This window comes from Morchella importuna (assembly GCF_003444635.1).
Source record: "Morchella importuna strain M04M26 chromosome Unknown Morimp01GS011, whole genome shotgun sequence".
Taxonomy (NCBI): Eukaryota; Fungi; Ascomycota; class Pezizomycetes; order Pezizales; family Morchellaceae; genus Morchella; species Morchella importuna.
Genome location: NW_025763408.1, coordinates 1 through 17,338, shown reverse-complemented (window position 1 = coordinate 17,338; position 17,338 = coordinate 1). Strand labels below are relative to the sequence as shown.

At 47.0% G+C, this 17,338-nt stretch overlaps 4 protein-coding genes across 4 annotated transcripts; 3 read left to right on the top strand and 1 right to left on the bottom strand.

Moving 5' to 3' along the window:
- Window positions 1-501: 501 nt before the first annotated feature.
- LAJ45_04434 (uncharacterized protein) lies at window positions 502-2,873 on the top strand (the record flags this gene model as incomplete). The annotated part of the gene is made up of 7 exons (XM_046114014.1): window positions 502-541; window positions 644-694; window positions 828-954; window positions 1,077-1,242; window positions 1,305-1,569; window positions 1,626-2,801; window positions 2,857-2,873. The coding sequence occupies 7 exons, from the start codon at window positions 502-504 to the stop codon at window positions 2,871-2,873; spliced, it is 1,842 nt and encodes a 613-aa protein (XP_045972536.1).
- A 495-nt stretch (window positions 2,874-3,368) lies between these two features.
- LAJ45_04433 (uncharacterized protein) lies at window positions 3,369-5,041 on the top strand (the record flags this gene model as incomplete). The annotated part of the gene is made up of 3 exons (XM_046114013.1): window positions 3,369-3,545; window positions 3,607-4,433; window positions 4,486-5,041. 3 exons carry the CDS (start codon window positions 3,369-3,371, stop codon window positions 5,039-5,041), a joined length of 1,560 nt encoding a protein of 519 aa, XP_045972535.1.
- A 3,333-nt stretch (window positions 5,042-8,374) lies between these two features.
- On the bottom strand, window positions 8,375-10,486 carry LAJ45_04432 (uncharacterized protein; the record flags this gene model as incomplete). Its single annotated transcript, XM_046114012.1, has 3 exons — window positions 8,375-8,480; window positions 8,550-9,954; window positions 10,387-10,486. 3 exons carry the CDS (start codon window positions 10,484-10,486, stop codon window positions 8,375-8,377), a joined length of 1,611 nt encoding a protein of 536 aa, XP_045972534.1.
- A 1,555-nt stretch (window positions 10,487-12,041) lies between these two features.
- Window positions 12,042-14,951, top strand: LAJ45_04431 (uncharacterized protein; the record flags this gene model as incomplete). Its single annotated transcript, XM_046114011.1, has 4 exons — window positions 12,042-12,244; window positions 12,383-12,548; window positions 12,662-14,158; window positions 14,220-14,951. The coding sequence occupies 4 exons, from the start codon at window positions 12,042-12,044 to the stop codon at window positions 14,949-14,951; spliced, it is 2,598 nt and encodes an 865-aa protein (XP_045972533.1).
- Between the last annotated feature and the right edge of the window lie 2,387 nt (window positions 14,952-17,338).

Here is a 17,338-nt window from a genome sequence, read left to right as displayed (position 1 = left end):
GGTGATTTGACTTCCACTTGTAAAGTACTCAGGCAGCTTATCGTAAAATAATTAAACATACATACAGCTTACCCTCAAAAGAACCAGAAAATGCAAGTAACGGAAACAGGGATTATTTGTATGAGAGAACGACGCCACTCCATACAAATTATCCTTGCCCTGAGCAACTGCATTTTCTGGTTCTTACGCTGGTAAGCGTGTAAAATTCAACCATACACGGTCATCGTGGTCCGAAACAGTCGATAGTTGTGTGCCGCTCGCCGAAATAACCATTTGAGGTTAGAGTGCACATGCATGTCTTGGCGAAACAAGGATCAACGCACACACACAAAAGTAAGAAAGAGGAAAAAAAAACTTTCCACCCCACACAGGCCTAACAAAAACCCCACTGCGCTTTCTTATCCCCCTCCTTCTTCTCACCACCCCTCCCCTCTTCATCGTTCATCCCTCAACTCTTCTTTCCTCACCAAATTTCTTTCTCTGCATTTACATACCATTACAATGGAAGGAAAATACGACGGAGCGATCGGTATCGATCTTGGTTCGTAGCCTGCAATGCTCTCTGAATTTATAAATTTTTTATTACGCATCTATTGCGTATTGATATTATGAATAACTAACATTGTTTTCCATTGCAATTTAGGTACCACCTACTCTTGTGTGGCCATCTATGAGGGTAGCGGTGTTGAGATCAGTACGTTTGCCTCTTCTCCCATTTGGAATTTTTCCAATTTTCGAATAGCTTGACGAGTTGGAATATATATTTTTTAAGAAAAAATAGATAAAAGTTACTGACAGTTTTTTTTTCCTTTCCCTTTTACTTTTAGTTGCCAACGAGCAGGGAAACCGTGTCACCCCTTCTTTCGTTGCCTTCTCTGAGAAGGAGCGATTGATCGGTGATGCTGCAAAGAACCAGGCTGCTCTTAACCCACGAAACACTGTATTTGACGCTAAGTATGTTGATTCATCTATATTTCTTGATCATCGAGTGATGATGAAATATTGTTGCGTTATAAACTAATATAATTAACCCGAATAACTTGAATCGAAGACGGCTGACATTTGTGGATTTGCAGGCGATTGATCGGTCGTCGTTTCGACGACCCAAGTGTCAAGAAGGATGTTCAGTCATGGCCCTTCACTGTTGTTGACCGTGATGGTAACCCATACATTGAGGTTGAGTACCTCGGTGAGACCAAGCAGTTTTCTCCTCAAGAGATTTCATCCATGGTTTTGACTAAGGTATGTATGCCGATTTTTCAATGGTGGCGTAGTGTCTTATGCATTCTTGTGAAATTCTATAGATGAAGGAGATTGCCGAGGCCAAGCTTGGTATGTCTGTGGAAAAGGCTGTTATCACTGTTCCAGCCTATTTCAACGACAACCAGCGTCAGGCCACTAAGGACGCTGGTGCCATTTCTGGTATGAACGTCCTCCGTATTATCAACGAGCCCACCGCGGCAGCCATTGCCTACGGTCTTGGGTCAGGAAAGACCAATAAGGAAAGACACGTCCTTATCTTCGACTTGGGTGGTGGAACTTTCGATGTTTCTCTCCTCCACATCCAGGGTAAGTCTATATCAGAGAATCTTAAAGTTTCCTTTTACGATCTAACCAACATAAAGGTGGTGTTTTCACCGTCAAGGCCACTGCTGGTGATACCCATTTGGGAGGACAGGATTTCGATACCGCTCTCCTTGACCACTTCAAGGCCGAGTTCAAGCGCAAGACCAAGCACGACATCTCTGATGACCCACGTGCTCTTCGTCGTCTTAGGTCCGCTTGCGAGCGTGCTAAGCGTACCCTCTCCTCTGTCACCCAAACCACTGTCGAGATTGATTCTCTCTTCGCTGGAGAGGATTTTAACACCTCCATTACCCGTGCTCGTTTTGAAGACATCAACGCTACTCTTTTCAAGAGCACCATTGCCCCTGTTGAGCAGGTCCTGAAGGACTCCGGTCTCTCCAAGGACAAGGTCGATGAAGTCGTTTTGGTTGGAGGATCCACCCGTATCCCTAAGGTTCAGAAGATGTTGAGCGACCTTTTCGATGGAAAGAAGCTCGAGAAGGGTATCAACCCTGATGAGGCTGTTGCCTACGGTGCCGCTGTCCAGGCCGGTATCCTTTCTGGAAAGGCCACTTCCGAAGAGACTGCCGACCTTTTGTTGTTGGACGTCGTTCCCCTTTCTCTTGGTGTTGCCATGGAGGGTAACATCTTCGCTCCTGTCGTTCCTCGTGGTCAAACTGTCCCCACAATCAAGAAGAGGACTTTCACCACTGTTGCCGATAACCAGACCACCGTTCAGTTCCCCGTGTTCCAGGGTGAACGTGTCAACTGCGAGGACAATACTTCTCTTGGAGAGTTTACCCTTGCCCCTATTCCCCCCATGAAGGCTGGCGAGGCTGTCCTCGAGGTTATTTTCGAAGTCGATGTCAACGGTATTCTCAAGGTCACTGCTATTGAGAAGTCCACTGGCAGATCTGCCAACATTACTATCTCTAACTCTGTCGGAAAGCTGTCTACCACCGATATTGAGAAGATGGTTGCCGATGCTGAAAAGTTCAAGTCAACTGATGACGCTTACTCTAAGAAGTTCGAGGCCAGACAACAGCTCGAGAGTTACATTGCACGTGTTGAGGAGATTGTCTCCGACCCAACATTGAGCTTAAGATTGAAGAGGGGCACCAAGGAGAAAATCGAGGCTGCTCTTAGCGATGCTATGGGACAGTTGGAGATTGATGACTCTGGTGCAGATGACTTGAAGAAGAAAGAGCTTGCTCTCAAGCGTGTTGTCACCAAGGGTATGTTTTAACCGCTTTCTTAGTCAGATCTAATGAACTAACTTTCTTATTGCAGCCATGTCAACCCGTTAAACAAATAAACTCGAAAAGCAATAAAAATTTCTTCTGTTCAATGTTCTGGTATTTCTATTTTCTTTGACGCTGTAATCCAATGGTTATGATACTGTCACCAAAAAGTACCTTTTTTTTTTTTTCTTCATGGGGGTTTTATCACTTTTGGTTTGCGTGCCATGAAGTAGGTGGCGAAAGGGAAAGGGATACGTAGCTTTATGTTTTTTTTCATCTTCTCGTTCTGGTGGTGCACATAGATCAAAAATTATGTTCTAAAAATGGTGCTATCTTCGTGATACTTTTAGATAGTACCGCCGGAAACTAGAGTCACTGCCATACGTGATTGTTATCAAATTGTTTCGTCACTTGTGATTTGCCCTAACCCTACATACAAATGCACAGCTGGCCATCGCTGAGCCGCTCCCTTGGCTGCCAGTGGTGTTATTGCCTGTGTGGGAAGCTCCTTTCCCTCCAACATCTTCAAATCTCGGGAACCCTTACGTCTACACCGCAAAAATGCCTATCCCTGTGCTTGGGGAGGTTTATTTTAACGGCATCCAGTCCATTCCGTTTCTGTTACCAGTTCTTAAAGTTTTACCATGGATTGCTTTGCTAGTTTTATTGAAGACTTGGTTCGGTGGTGCGAGAAATGCAAATGAACGAGTTATGCATGGTAGAGTGGCTATAGTAACAGTAAAATCCCCCTTCCATCCCCTCACGATTTAGAGTGTGTAAAGATCCTAATTTCCATCAGGGTGGTACAACGGGAATAGGGGCAGCAGTTGTTGCCGATCTCGCATCTCGTGGCTGTCAACTCATTCTTCTTGTGCGCGACCCTAAAGACGTATTCACTCAAGATTATATTGAGGACCTCCGCGAGCGCTACAACAACCAGTTGATATATGCGGAAGAATGTGATCTTAGCTCCCTTCACAGTGTTAGAAAATTTGCGACCAAATTTATCGATAATTCGCCTCCGCGACGCGTGGATATGGTCATATGCTGCGCTGGTATCATGGCGCCTCCGATGACAGCAAAGGTGTTGACAAAAGACGGCGTTGAAGCTCATTGGGGGATTAATTACCTCGCTCACTTCCAATTACTTAACATATTGACGCCTACCCTTCGTGTACAACCCCCTGATAGAAACGTCCGTGTGCTCATGGCCACATGCTCTTCTCATGTCCTCGGCGAACTTGACCTCAACGATGTGCAGTTTCTCCAGCGCGGATATCCAACTATACGGCCATGGCGCTCGTACGGCGCATCGAAAATGGCCGTTATGGCGTTCGCCTGCGAATTCCAGCGTCGTATGAATGCTCATGAAAGACCTGATAAACATCCTAATAATGTCCGCATTTTTAACATTGATCCCGGCCTTACTAGAACTCCTGGAATGAGGCGTTGGTTGAGTCTTGGAAGTATCTGGGGGTTGCTGCTATATGTAGTCACATATCCATTCTGGTGGTTGGTCCTCAAGAGCCCTGAACAAGGTGCACAAACATTTCTGGCCGCAGCTATGAGCCCTGAATGCGGTGTAGGCGAGGGCGGGAAGTTTTTGCGCGAATGTCGCGGTGCTATGTATGAACCCCTCTGTTCTATAAACGGAAAGACAGAGCTAACTAGATATTAGATATCGTAAAACGATTCTCACCACGGAAGAACTTGGGACAACACTTTGGGCCTTTACTGAACAACAAATTAAGGATCTTGAGAAGGAAGCAGCTATTAAACGCGCCAAGGAAGAACGGGCTGCTAAAAAGGGGACCAAAACCACCGACAAAGCCACTACAGGCGCCTCAAAATCCAAAATCCCTGCTATTCCTAAAATGTTTGATCCTACAAAGCCTATTGCCCCGGAGGAAGAGTTCAAATTCCCAGAATTAGAATCCATGAACGACGAAGAGCTCAAAGATATCGTGAAGAAGGCTGCCGAAGCTCGTGCTAAGAAAGAGGCACTGGATAAACTCATCGCTGAGGAGGAGGAAAGAGATCGTTATAATCGTGCAATTGCCAAACTCCCCGAAGGTGTTCTAGATACACCGAGTAGGAATACCAGGAGTCGCACGGCAGAATTCTCTGGGCCAAGGATCGTTGAGGTCGCAGAGTCAGCCCCCCCGGAGGCTATCCCTACTTCTTCAAGGCCTAGTACTCCAAGTAAGAATAGAAGGCGGACGAAAAGAGCATAAGGAGCAAAAGATGTTTGAGTCAATGGTTTCTTTTTTGTGGTTCTTTTTTTGGCTATAGATTTGCATAGATTGGCGTACACGCGGCAAAATGACACAGGTTTAGTCATATCATTATTATTATGTTAATGAGTAGTGAGGAGAAGAGATACCTACACGAGAAATGAACTGTAATCCTGGATTTCTAACTGGCCCCGATCATACTTCTGTCGCTTTGTGAAACTTATTAATATTTGCTTCGTAGACTATAATATGGTACAGCTTCCTCAGCTGGGCTTAATCGAATGAGAAGTCGGTACTTCAGTGCACCCCAGGAAAGGCTTCTTCCGCAGAGATAATTTTGGCCATATCTATCGTTCGTTAATGAAGACGTAGTTACATGTAGATATTAGCCAGATCGACAGCTTTGATATCATCCCTCATCCAAAAACCCGGTCACTCACGATCACTCCTCTACCAGCGCAAATAATGCATCCATCGATGCATTACCCATACAAACGGCACGCGTTAATGCATCACTTGATGCATTTATCCGTCGCGGGCTCTGTAAACTCGTCCAATTGATGCATTGTCCAACGCCTTTACCGATGACTTACACCACTTTCCGTAGCAGTAACTTGTAACTTCCCTTTACGTCGCACTGTTTTGCTGTAGCGACTTTGCCGACGACTTTCTTGATGCATATGCCTTAACCACGCACAGCCGAAACGAGTACGCCAACGAATATGTAGCCGCGCCAGTGTAGCTTTTAATATTACCCGCGTTGCACGCCCTACGACTTTGCCAACGAGTTAGCCAACAACTTTGCACGGCGACTGTTGCCGCTCTGCCCCCTCTACGACTTTGTGCCGCGACCAAGTTTCTATGGGAACGACTTTACCGCCACTCACCTACTAGCGCTGTACGACATTCCCAACGACATTACTGATGCATTAACCGCGGAGCACGAACAGCTGGAACGATATTGCCTACAAGTTTGCCCACCTTCTATCAGCGCTCTCCGTTACTCAGGAAATAACTTTGCCGACGAGTTTACCTACGACTTTACTGATACTCTAGCCGTTCCCTGCTTTCTGTGTCAACGATTATGCCAACAACTAAACCCACCGACTCGTATCATATATGTGCGTGAACGAATATACCGACGATTATACCGACGAGATTTCCCTCCGCCCTTTTGCAGCACGATACATTTGCCAACGACTTTGTTGATACATTTCCCGGTAGACTTCACCTATCATTCAAACTGTTGACGTTATTCCATGCACTTCTACATCTGCATTGTGCGTCGGTGCAACGAATATGTCTACGAATTTACCTACGAGTTGGTATACGATATTGCCATTACCACAAACCATCAACATCTTTACTGACTATTATACCGACAACATTACCGATACTTTATCCCCCAAACAATTCGGCCATCTACGAGTATCCTGATGCAATTGCCGATGATATCAACAACACATTAACCTTTCCCTCAATAACAGCAACGACTTTACTGATGCTTTAACCAACGGTATATCCGATGACTTTCTCAAAACGTTTTACATTAATGAATACAGTCGATCATACATTTACATACACCATCACCAACAACATTAACTGAACGTTGATTTGCTTTTCAACAGGTTGAACGACTTTACCAACCACAATTCAGACGATATTGCTGATACATTTCCTTTGCGGCTCAATCATATGAACGATTTTACAGACAACTTTACTGATACATTGTTTTTTTCATTCGATAGAGTGAATGACTTTACCGACGACAATACCGATGATATGGCCGATACATTTCCTTTACGGCTCAATCATGTGAACGATTTTACAGATAACATTACTGATGCATTGCCCAACGGACTTCTTCTAGCTTTCTCGAAAAAACACTCAGTAATCAATCAACAAGTTTCTGAACGATTATGCCGACGACTTTATCAACGAGTTTCTAATGAAGAAGAAAAAACCCATAGCAATAAGACGGTCACTTTACCGACAACTTTACCAACAATTTTACTGACTACGTTTATTATTCGCCTCTCTAACATTTGTTCTCTTGGAACCTCGATGATTAAGTCTACGATTTTACCAACACATTTGCCAACAATATTGCATGCTACTGTCTTTGCCATTGCTACTAGTTTTAGAATCAAATCTAACTTTTTTCGTAGGAACGATATTCATGATCCCTTTACCGACAAATTCGATGACACATTTTCCAACAAATCCCGCACCACCTGCTTTAGTAAAACCCTCCATAGCATACTTGTTAGCAACCCTACAATTATAATATCTTCCAACCGTTGTTTACCCGATCCGGAATAGTCTCCAATATTAGCCACATATAAACCTCCATACCTGCATATACAACACTTGCGTATTACCCATAACAACAACAACAACCAACACCTTCACATCTTGAACGGCGTCTCTGGAACCACGCTCTCTTCATTATTGGCATGCCTATTCATCGCCGCAAGCTTCACCTTCTTCTGCGCATTACTTAGTCTTCCAGGAGCACCCCTCTTCGCTGGAGTCAGCTGCCCATCACCCTCAGTGGCCGCAGCTTGGTTAATCAGCATCTTTGCCCTCTGAAAGCTAGTGCTTGCCCCTGGCACAGCCCTCGGCCGGGGCATCAGTTCCGGATGTCCAAGAAGCTTGCGGTAGCTCATTGGTTCAACATTATCAGACCCCATTAAGGGGGCGTAGCCCATAACCGGAACAAGTGAAGGGAGTTTGAGATCGGAGTTCAAATCAAGCACCTTACCCACAGGAACCTCTACGATCTCCTCGCCCGCCATCGGCTGTGTAGAGCTCATGGCTCCATGAAGATGGGGATACCTGCTCCTCGACGCAAGTCTACGGGTCGGCTGTGCACTTGTAGACGCTGGAACCTGGTAACTCAGAGTGTCCCATTCCATGTGCGGAACCTGGGAGTGCTGGGGCACCATGGGCGAGAGCCTTCCAACATTCTTTCTCGCCTTCAAAGAGCCCATGTAGCTATTCATGGGGGAGGCCCCATCCTACGAGGCGGGGTGGAAATGGGGTCAGCAAAAACATCGTCAAGACCCGACAGCCGTGAAATGTCAAATCCATCCTCTTTTATATAGTCCTGGGTTTGAGTAAACATCCTGGGCAGCAGACGTGGCGCTGCAGTACTTGTGAATGACTCTGAGTTGTTAGGCTGTGTGGGCATGAATGAAGACTGTGTCGAGTTCTGTGTGAACACAGATGACCGGGGCTGTGCACATAGGGGCATAGGCTCTGGTGCGTTCTGCTGGGTGGCTACACGAAGCAGTGGCTGTCCACAAGATGGCGGCGGCACCTGTGAAGAGCTCATGTCCTCCATGGACGAACAGGCAAATAGGTATCATCACATTCACCGGTAGTAGTAGAGCTTCTAACCTCATCTGACTGGTTCTGGTTCATGACACCACTCATACTATCACCGATACGTGTCAGTACTGTCTGATAATATACGTGTTATCTTGAGTTGGGAGGGGATAAATACATCTCTTTCTGTATCGCATCTTGACTCCGAGTTCTCATTGTACTTTTCTTTGCCTTCTCCTTGGCCGGTGTCTTCTCTTTAACAGTCCCGGCTACCTTGCGAACATATGTCCTCTTGGGCTTCTCGGTCTCGCTCTTCTTCTTATTCAGCGAACCCTTGGGTCTTCCAGGTCCCCGTTTCTTTGGAGGCTCGGGCTCAACCCCAACCTCTTTGTCACTAAGCACTGCCTCTGTAGTCGTGACATCAGAAGCATTGGTGCGTTGAGACCCCGTACGAGCTGCTCGTGTACGAATGGCATTATTGTTCCCGACCTCTTTCTCTTTAGTCACAGAAGAATCAAAGCTAACCCTTCTAGTAGTAGGTATCAGTGGAACTGTTGAGGCCAGTACTGATGGCTGTGGTGGTGGTGGTGGTGGTGGTGGTGGTGGTGGTGGCTTTGAATAGAAACTGGCATCATCATCATCATCATGGAAGTCAGCATCAGAATGCTCCCACATGGTTGGGGCCTCGTTATTCTCCTTGACCCTGGTCAGGAACTGATGGTATCGCTTTTCGTCATCCAACAGTATCTGCTGTTTTCCCTTACCTGGGAAGCGGTACCATACATCCTTCCCCTTCCATCTCTTGCGGAACTCTTCATAGTCGAGTGTGAATTGGTAATGGACGTGCTTTTTGTCCACCAGTACGGAGTAAATCTCAAGCGTCTTGACACCATAGGGGGCAGCAGCGGAAGGAGGTTTTGGAGGTGGCAACATCACTTGCTTTCTTGGTAAGTTCAGACGATGTACAAGGTTATGTGCCGACGGGGACAGCGGTGCGGCATCATCATCCACACGGGGAGCACCGATAGTCATAACATTGGCAGGAACTCGCTCAAGTTGAGGTGCAGCAGCAGGTTGAGCCACGGAAACTGCAGCCCCAACAGGGATGGGTGGCCTAGCTGACACCGGCACCCCCACCGAAGATGTTGCGGCCTTAGTCACTGTGCCCACGCTAATTGAACCTTCAGCGGAGACATAAGAAGAAGAAGAGGTATCATCATCCTCTGCTGTAACACAGTCCTGGACCATTGGTTTCTTGCGTGGAGGCTTGCGGTGTACCGGTGGAGCTTCGTCAACTGTCTCCTTGTTGGCAGAACGTTTACCGGTGCTTGATGTCTTCTGTATGCTTGCTGCTGTTGCTGTAGCCCGCTGAGGGGCAATAGGTGCAGGAACCGCTGCCCTCGGTGCTTGTCTTGCTGGGGCAGCGGCAGGGCCAGATGCTTCCCTTGGTTCTGCTGTATCTATAGGGACAGCAGGCACATTTCTCGCAGTGGCTCTCTGTGCTGCTGTTCTCCGCCTGCCAACATAGTGGCCGGTGGTGGGAGGTCTTCCCTTCCTCACCGCACCACCGGCGAGGGTAATGTCTTTATTTTTTCTTCTGTTTTTATTACGTCTCTTGTTGTTGGTCAGAGAGATTATGATTGCGAGACAGACGGAGTCACTATAGTTATACTTGGCAAGAGCGTTTCTGACTTTGTCGATGAGGTATTGGCGTGTTGCCTTACTTCGGACCGACTTCCACGCCGACCCAATAATAAACTGTACAGGCTTTGCAGCCAGTGCATCACAGCCATCTTTCTCCTTTTATTATATTCTTCCCGGTCTTCTTTATTATGATCGAAAACCCATTTGTTCGATCAATGGGGCTTTGTTAGCAGTATCGAGGAGGTCCTCGATGGCCTTCTCGTCGTGGAGTGGAAAGTCCCCGATGGCTGACCCCTCGCTATCAGACCCGCTTGTGTCTTCAACAAGCCTCTCGCCAAATGACTGGCTCTTCTGCTGCTGCTGCTGCTTACTCTTTTCGTGCTGCCGCTCTCTCTCCTGCCTCTGCTGTTCCTCACGTCTCTTAATCTCCTTTTGCTCCTTCCATTGCTTGAATTCTTCCATGTCTAGCATTGTGTTTGGAGCAATAGGCTCTGTGATGTCTGCCATATTCCGCTGCATCTGTACCATCATGTCCATCAGTATATAACCATCTACCATTTACATGTAGCTGTCTTGATACAGATGCTCACCTTTGATAAACAGTGTGGTGTAATAGAAAAAAGGGACAGATAGATGTTTCTACGGTGGAATGGAGAGAAGATGGAGAAGGATATGTCCATACTATCTACCCCCACCCACCCTGGCTCATGCAATATGGCTCACCCGTAGATGTCGATCTGGCCTTCCACTCCGCCTATCGTGCATCCAAGATCTCACGTCCCGCCAATCTACCCCACCATCAACGTGTCATGTATTCTACATATTCACTTTATACTTATAAAAAAAAAATTATACACACCAATCACGATTATGGCGGATGCAGCAAACCCAGCACCATGGGCACCGAGAGAGAGACGACTCTGCCACTGTGGGATGTACAGAGGAGTACCCCACTTGTGACAAAAACCATCTGGTACAGACACAGGCAGCGGCAGGCATGGCTTGAGCGGCAAGCCACCCAGGAGGATATTCCGCCAGTAGATTTGGACTGGGAAGTAGTAAGTACATGTGGTCAAGGTGCATTTTCTACCTACATAATCCTGACCCTATACAGATTGATGCCTCCTATCCCGAGAGTGAGCCCATGCCATCAGGAACCCCCGTCTTTAATGATCAGGTATATGCGATACAACACATGTATAGTATGGTAGCTCAACCCACAACTCGATTAACTCTGTTCTGGTATAGGAAAACAGCCCAGAGCCAGCGGAGGCTACACCGGTCTTTGAGGATGCCTTATTTATAGAAGCTTCACCTGTGTTTCACGATCCCGGACGTATGGATTCACAGGATCCTTTTTACAAACTACAACCTACAGCCCCGCCTCGGGCATGTGCAGCAGCAGGTACAGGTCCATGCCTCTCAAGAGCATCAACCTGAGCAGTCACCAAGCCAGGAAACTGTGAGAGGAGAGTCTGTTGTACCAGAGTCGGTGGTCTCAGAGAGAGAAGATACAATCAGTACATTGAACCACAGCTTCCACCACTCCACGGTTGGGCAAGAGGAGGGGCATGTGCCTTTAGATGAGGAGGCACCGCTGTTCCGTCAACGGACAGAATCGACTCAGTATGACCTAAACATGGCATACATCACCCCGGTTCCTACCAATACGGCAGGCCAGAAGGAGAATGATAATCCTAGCTCCTCTAGCAGCAGCGAGTCCAGTGCTCATGATATTCCTGATAACTCACCTCCTCCATCCATTCATGGCGATGTTGATGCTGATATAGATGCTGATAGAGATGACGACGTTGATGCACCCAGTGAGACTGATAATGAGATTGACGAGCGTATCCAGAGCCCAAGCTATTCCAATCCATACTATGAGGATGTCGAGGATGTCGAGGATGTGCCCAGCTCTGAGGACCCAGAGAGCAGTGGAGCAGAAGACGGTGTTGAGGATAACGATGACGATGACGATGACGATGACGAGGGCCCAGAAGTGCTGACAGAGTTCCCATACAGCATGATTCCGAACGTTGTTCTGGAACCTGCAATGATGAGACACCTCCGGCTGATGAAGGTCAGGATGGAAGGGAACGTGGCTCAGGACATACACATGAGGTACATCCAAGCTGTCCAGGCCTTTGACAACTCCGAGGTCTCAGTGACAGACGAGGCAACAGCGAAGAGAGAGCTCGGTGTGATTACAGAGATATACCACGTTCGGTATGACGTGTGTCGAAACAATTGCATCTGCTACGTTGCCTTTCCAAGGGCTGACAGATGCCACATATGCAATGCAGAAAGAAGGGATAGCAATGGAAAACCGTACCGTACGTTTGACTATATACCCCTAATCCACAGACTGCTGCTACTCTATACAGACACTGCGTACGTAAAGATTACGATGGAGTACAAGGAGTCTTTTGCAAACCAGGAGACGCCACAGAGCTCAGTGCGGGACTACTGGGATAGTCTTTTGTTCAAAATGGTCAAGAATAATAGAGGCTTGTGGACCGATAGCAGAGACGTCGGGTTCATATTCAGCACAGACGGCTTCTCCCTATTTAAGGCACACGCCTCTACTGCTGCCTCTTTTCAATTGAATCCATAGCTGACTCATGTGTTACAAATAATCAATAGATTGGGCAGTACGATGTCTGGCCCCTGCTGCTAATCAACTGCAACCTGCCGCCGTCTGAGAGGGTCCTGAAAAAAAACCTAATTCTGTGCGGCATAATACCAGGGCCTGGCAATCCCAAGGACCTGGGGTCCTTCTTGAAGCCAATGATTGATGAATTCCTCACACTGCAGGTGGGGGTAAAGGCTTGGGACGGGCTGCGAAAGGAGAGATTTATACTGCGCGCTAACATAGCCCTAGTGGCAGGAGATACGGTTGCAATGGCCAAATTGATGAAATGGACTGGTCCTAATAGCTTTCGGTACTGTCGCTTCTGTGCCATCTATGGTATCAGCGAGGGACACATATATTGTCCTCTGGAACCCCCACGTGACCGTAAGGACGCTCTGGGGGGGGAGGCTAGGCGCAAGGGGAGTAGGGTTCCAAAGAGGAATGCAAATTTCCCCGAAAAGTCGTGGGATGCAGAGAATCTCCCGATTTGGACCGACGCACAAGTGCGCGAAAACCAGAAAACGGTGGAGGAGACAATGGACCTGCAATGGGGCAAAATGATGGGGACCAATGGAGAGCCTGTCTTTAGCTCCCTCGTGTCGGTGGTGTACCCTTGGACGTTCACGCCGGACGTTATGCATCTGGTTGATGAAAACACGCCTAGGTTATACCTGGCGCAATGGATGGGGGTGTTCCGGGACAGGGAACTAGCGCTCCGCGCAAAGATGGCCCAGGCCGAGGTTGATGCTTCGCAGGTTGGATCATCGCATGCCCAATCCGAGGGCATGAGCCAGTCACAAGTGGAGGTGCAGCAAGAGTCTCAATTTGATAGCCAGACAAACACACAGCAGGGTGGCTCTCAGAGCCAGACCCAGGGTGAGCGGAGGAAACGTCGCAAGGGCAGGCGGGGGGTTAGCTTTAATGCTGATATAGAAGAGGACTACGTGGAGGATGCGTTTATCTTACCCAAAAGAATGTGGGACAGGATTGGGGAGGAAATTGCGGGCTCAAGGGCGTCGATACCAAGTGCGTTTGGCAAGGCATTCCGGGATATCAAGTACCACGCAAGCTACAAGGCTACAGAGCTGATGAACTTCATGCATCTGATATCCCCCATTGTGCTCAACCAACGGCTGCCTGCCGAGTACTATAGCCACTGGCACCACTTTGTACTAGCCAGCGAGAAGGCCCGGCGGTACCAGCTGAGCATGGAGGACGTCGCTGAGATGGAGCGAGACATGGTTCAGGTTGTGACGGGGTATGAGCGTCTATACTATCAGTACAAGCTCTCCAAGATCCGTGGCTGCACCACGCAGGTGCATGGGCTGCTGCACCTGGGCATGGCCATGAAGGTCTGCGGCCCGAATCCGATATACCACCAGTACCCAATGGAGAGGACATGTGGAACGATCAAGGCAATGTGCCACAGCCGTTCGTCTGCTAATCGTAATCTTTCATTGCAGCTGCTTGAGCGGGAGAGGCTCAGGTACCTGCCTTTGATTGCTTTGGTAAGTATGCGAGAGTGTGAGAGCAGAGTGGCTGTGCTGTTGCTGTTACTGATGTGAACAGGTGCCGCCTGGCTTTAGTGAGACCGCCGAGAGACGTCTGTTTGGACTGGGAGAGAAGGACAAGGTTGCCTATCCAGCAGAGTACCCGGACTGCCTCTTGATGGGCCCCAAGATCTCCCGCCGGTTGAATCAGTACGAGCGGAACCACCTGAGGCAGTTCCACGCTGACGTGATAGGTGTGCCAGTGAGGTCGAGAGAGATTGTTGGGAATCCAATGCTGTTCAGCGGCATATTCAAGCTCTGGGGTAGGGCAGTTGCGGGAAGAGTTTTGAGCAATAGCAGCGAGCATGAGGTGGTAGGATCGGCCATCTCCAACCCAAAGCCTGGTGTCTGTTCGTCCCGCAGGGATGACTCCTGTGTCAGGTACATATTGACCGGCGATGGGGACAACGATGTCTCATACTTTGGCAAAGTAATGTTCTTCATGCCGTACGAGATACACAATGACGAGAGGCTTGAGGACGAGCCAGAGCGTTTCATGATGGCCTACATCCAGCGGTTGGAGGTGGGGAGGGTGAGGAAGCTCAAGTTGGCATACATAATCAACAGACAACAACGGGTCCTCAAGGAGTTTGTTGATCTGTCCGATGTACAGGAACTGATAGGTTGCATCAAGTCGCGCGGGAAGGAGTTTTTGGTGTCAAGGACGTCGTGCTTCTGGCCAAAGAAGGGTTTTGCTTGGTGGGAAGTTATTGACAACGAGGCGCTTTTTATTGGCGCTAACGTGCAGTAATGCACACTATTAACTAACTAGATACTAGCCGACATTTCAAAGTCGTGGGCAAAGTCGTGGGCAAAGTCGTGGGTAATGTTGTTGGTAAAGTTGTAGGTAAAGTTGTTCTGTGGTTTGGGTTGTGCGGGGGGTGATGGCGAAGGGTTAACCTATCGTAGCTAATGTTGTAGGTAAAGTTGTAGCCAAAGTGGTCGGGAAAGCCGTTCCCGCACTAAAATAAATGTGGGAGGGGTCTCGGGCAATATTATTGGCAAAGGTGTCTGTAAAATTGTGTGTTTAATCGTAGGTTTAATCGTTCATGTTCAAACAAAACGGATTGCAAAGAAAGTTGTAAAGTTGTCAACAAAGATATTTGTAAAATCATTGGCATAGTCGTCGTGTATAAAATTTGATCGCTGAGGAAAGTTGTTGACAAAATCATTAGTAAAATCGTTGTATGTAGTTTAGTTGTTTGCCTGTATACTTGTCGGGAAAGCCGTCGGTATAAATCGTTTGTAAAATCGTTGACCTGATGGTAAACAATCCTCTTGTTTCCAGGCTTAATCGTTGGTTCATGGATTGGTATAATCGTAGGGAATGTCGTTTAGCGGATAGACGATATGGTTAAAGCATCAATTTAATCGTTGGTATATTCGTTGGTTATTTCGTTTACAGAATCTTATGTTTGGCTAAGTAATCACTAAAGTAGTTGGCGATGTAGTCAAGCAACTCGTTGACAGGAGGCCTGCGATTTGCAAAAGTGTTGGTAAACTCGTTGGCAAAGTCATAGGCAATATTGTTCCAACTATTGTGTGGTTTGGCTTTAATGTCAGTAAACTCGTTGTCAAAGACGTAAGCAATATCGTTCCATGTACTGTGCAGATTGGCTAAGTAATCACCAAACTCGTTGGCAAAGACATAGGCAATATTGTTCCCGGAACTGTGCGGTATGGCTTTAGTGTCAGTCAAGTCGTAGGCAATGTCGTTCCATGTACTGTGTGGTTTTGCTTTGGTGTCAGTAATCTCGTTGGTAAGGTCATAGGCGATGTTGTTCTGGGTACTGTGCGGTCTCGTAAAATCGTCGGTGATGTAATCAACTATTTCGTTCAATGTGGGGCCGGCGAGATGCAAACTCGTAGGCAATGTCGTTCCAGCTGTTCGTACTCCTTGGTTAAGGCATCGGCAAAGTCATTGGTAAACTCGTTCTTTCAAGTGCTGTGTTGTATGGCTTAATCGTCACTATCGTCGTATGTGTAATTGTTCCAGCTACTCGTGCTGTATGGTTAAAGCATCGGTATAGTCATCGGTAAAATCGTTCACAGAATACATGTGTGCTTTGGTGCTACAGCCTAACCGCACATGTAGCCATAGATATAATCTTAGATGTTACTACTACTATCATCATTATTATTATTATTATTATTATTATTATACAGAGTGGGCAATGAATGTCGTTAGCAATGTCGTTCCATTGGGGGCTTGGCAAAAGGAGACTGCGATGCATTATGGATGCATTATGCGATGCATTTTCGGATGCAATAGCCACCCGCTTACGGTGTGTTGCACGGACATGACGCGTAACGTAGCAGCACGATGCATTATGGATACATTATGCGATGCATTTCTTGGGGTGGTAGAGATAGTAAGGTAAATAACCTAAATTAGGTCCGCTTGCCCCTATGACCATGTCCACAAGAGGCGGAGAAATCTACTAGTGGTGGTCCATATATACATGTATGTATACACCCTCGCTCCCCACACACATATCTCACTATATACTGTCTGGACCATAATAATTCGAGCCCGAGCTCAATGAGCTAAAAGTTTGAGCTTAAAAAATAGAGGTGGCTTGGCTCATAAACAATAATATATCTTTATATATCTAATATACTTGTATACATACATGTATATATAAGAGTATATGATGTCGGGAAAAGTATTTCAGTAACCCTAATCCCACACCCAACGCCCTTATAGGCTCGAAAACACCGGAGTGGTAGTTACCCTTCGGACTGATTATTAGATTTTGTACCCTTCTATAGGACTAATATTGCTGAATACTACTTGTATTGCTGCTGCTGCTGTTGCTGCTTCATTGCAATTGTTTGATTATAATTCTGGTTATGGTTATTAATCATTATTATTATTATGCCAGAATCATAATCGAGCTTTTGGCGGGGTTTCTTATAGACCTCTATAAGAAAGTTGGGAACTTGAGATTAGACTCCACTAAAATATCGAGTGAGAAGCAGTGATTGCTCGTGTATGTATGTACAGCGAACGCTTGCTATAACGGTACTTTCTATAAGGGTAATCTCTCTATAACGGTAGCATTTCTCGGTCCTTTTTGCCTGGCTTTCAGCACCAGCACCTCCTATATAAGGGTAATCTCTCTATAACGGTACCAA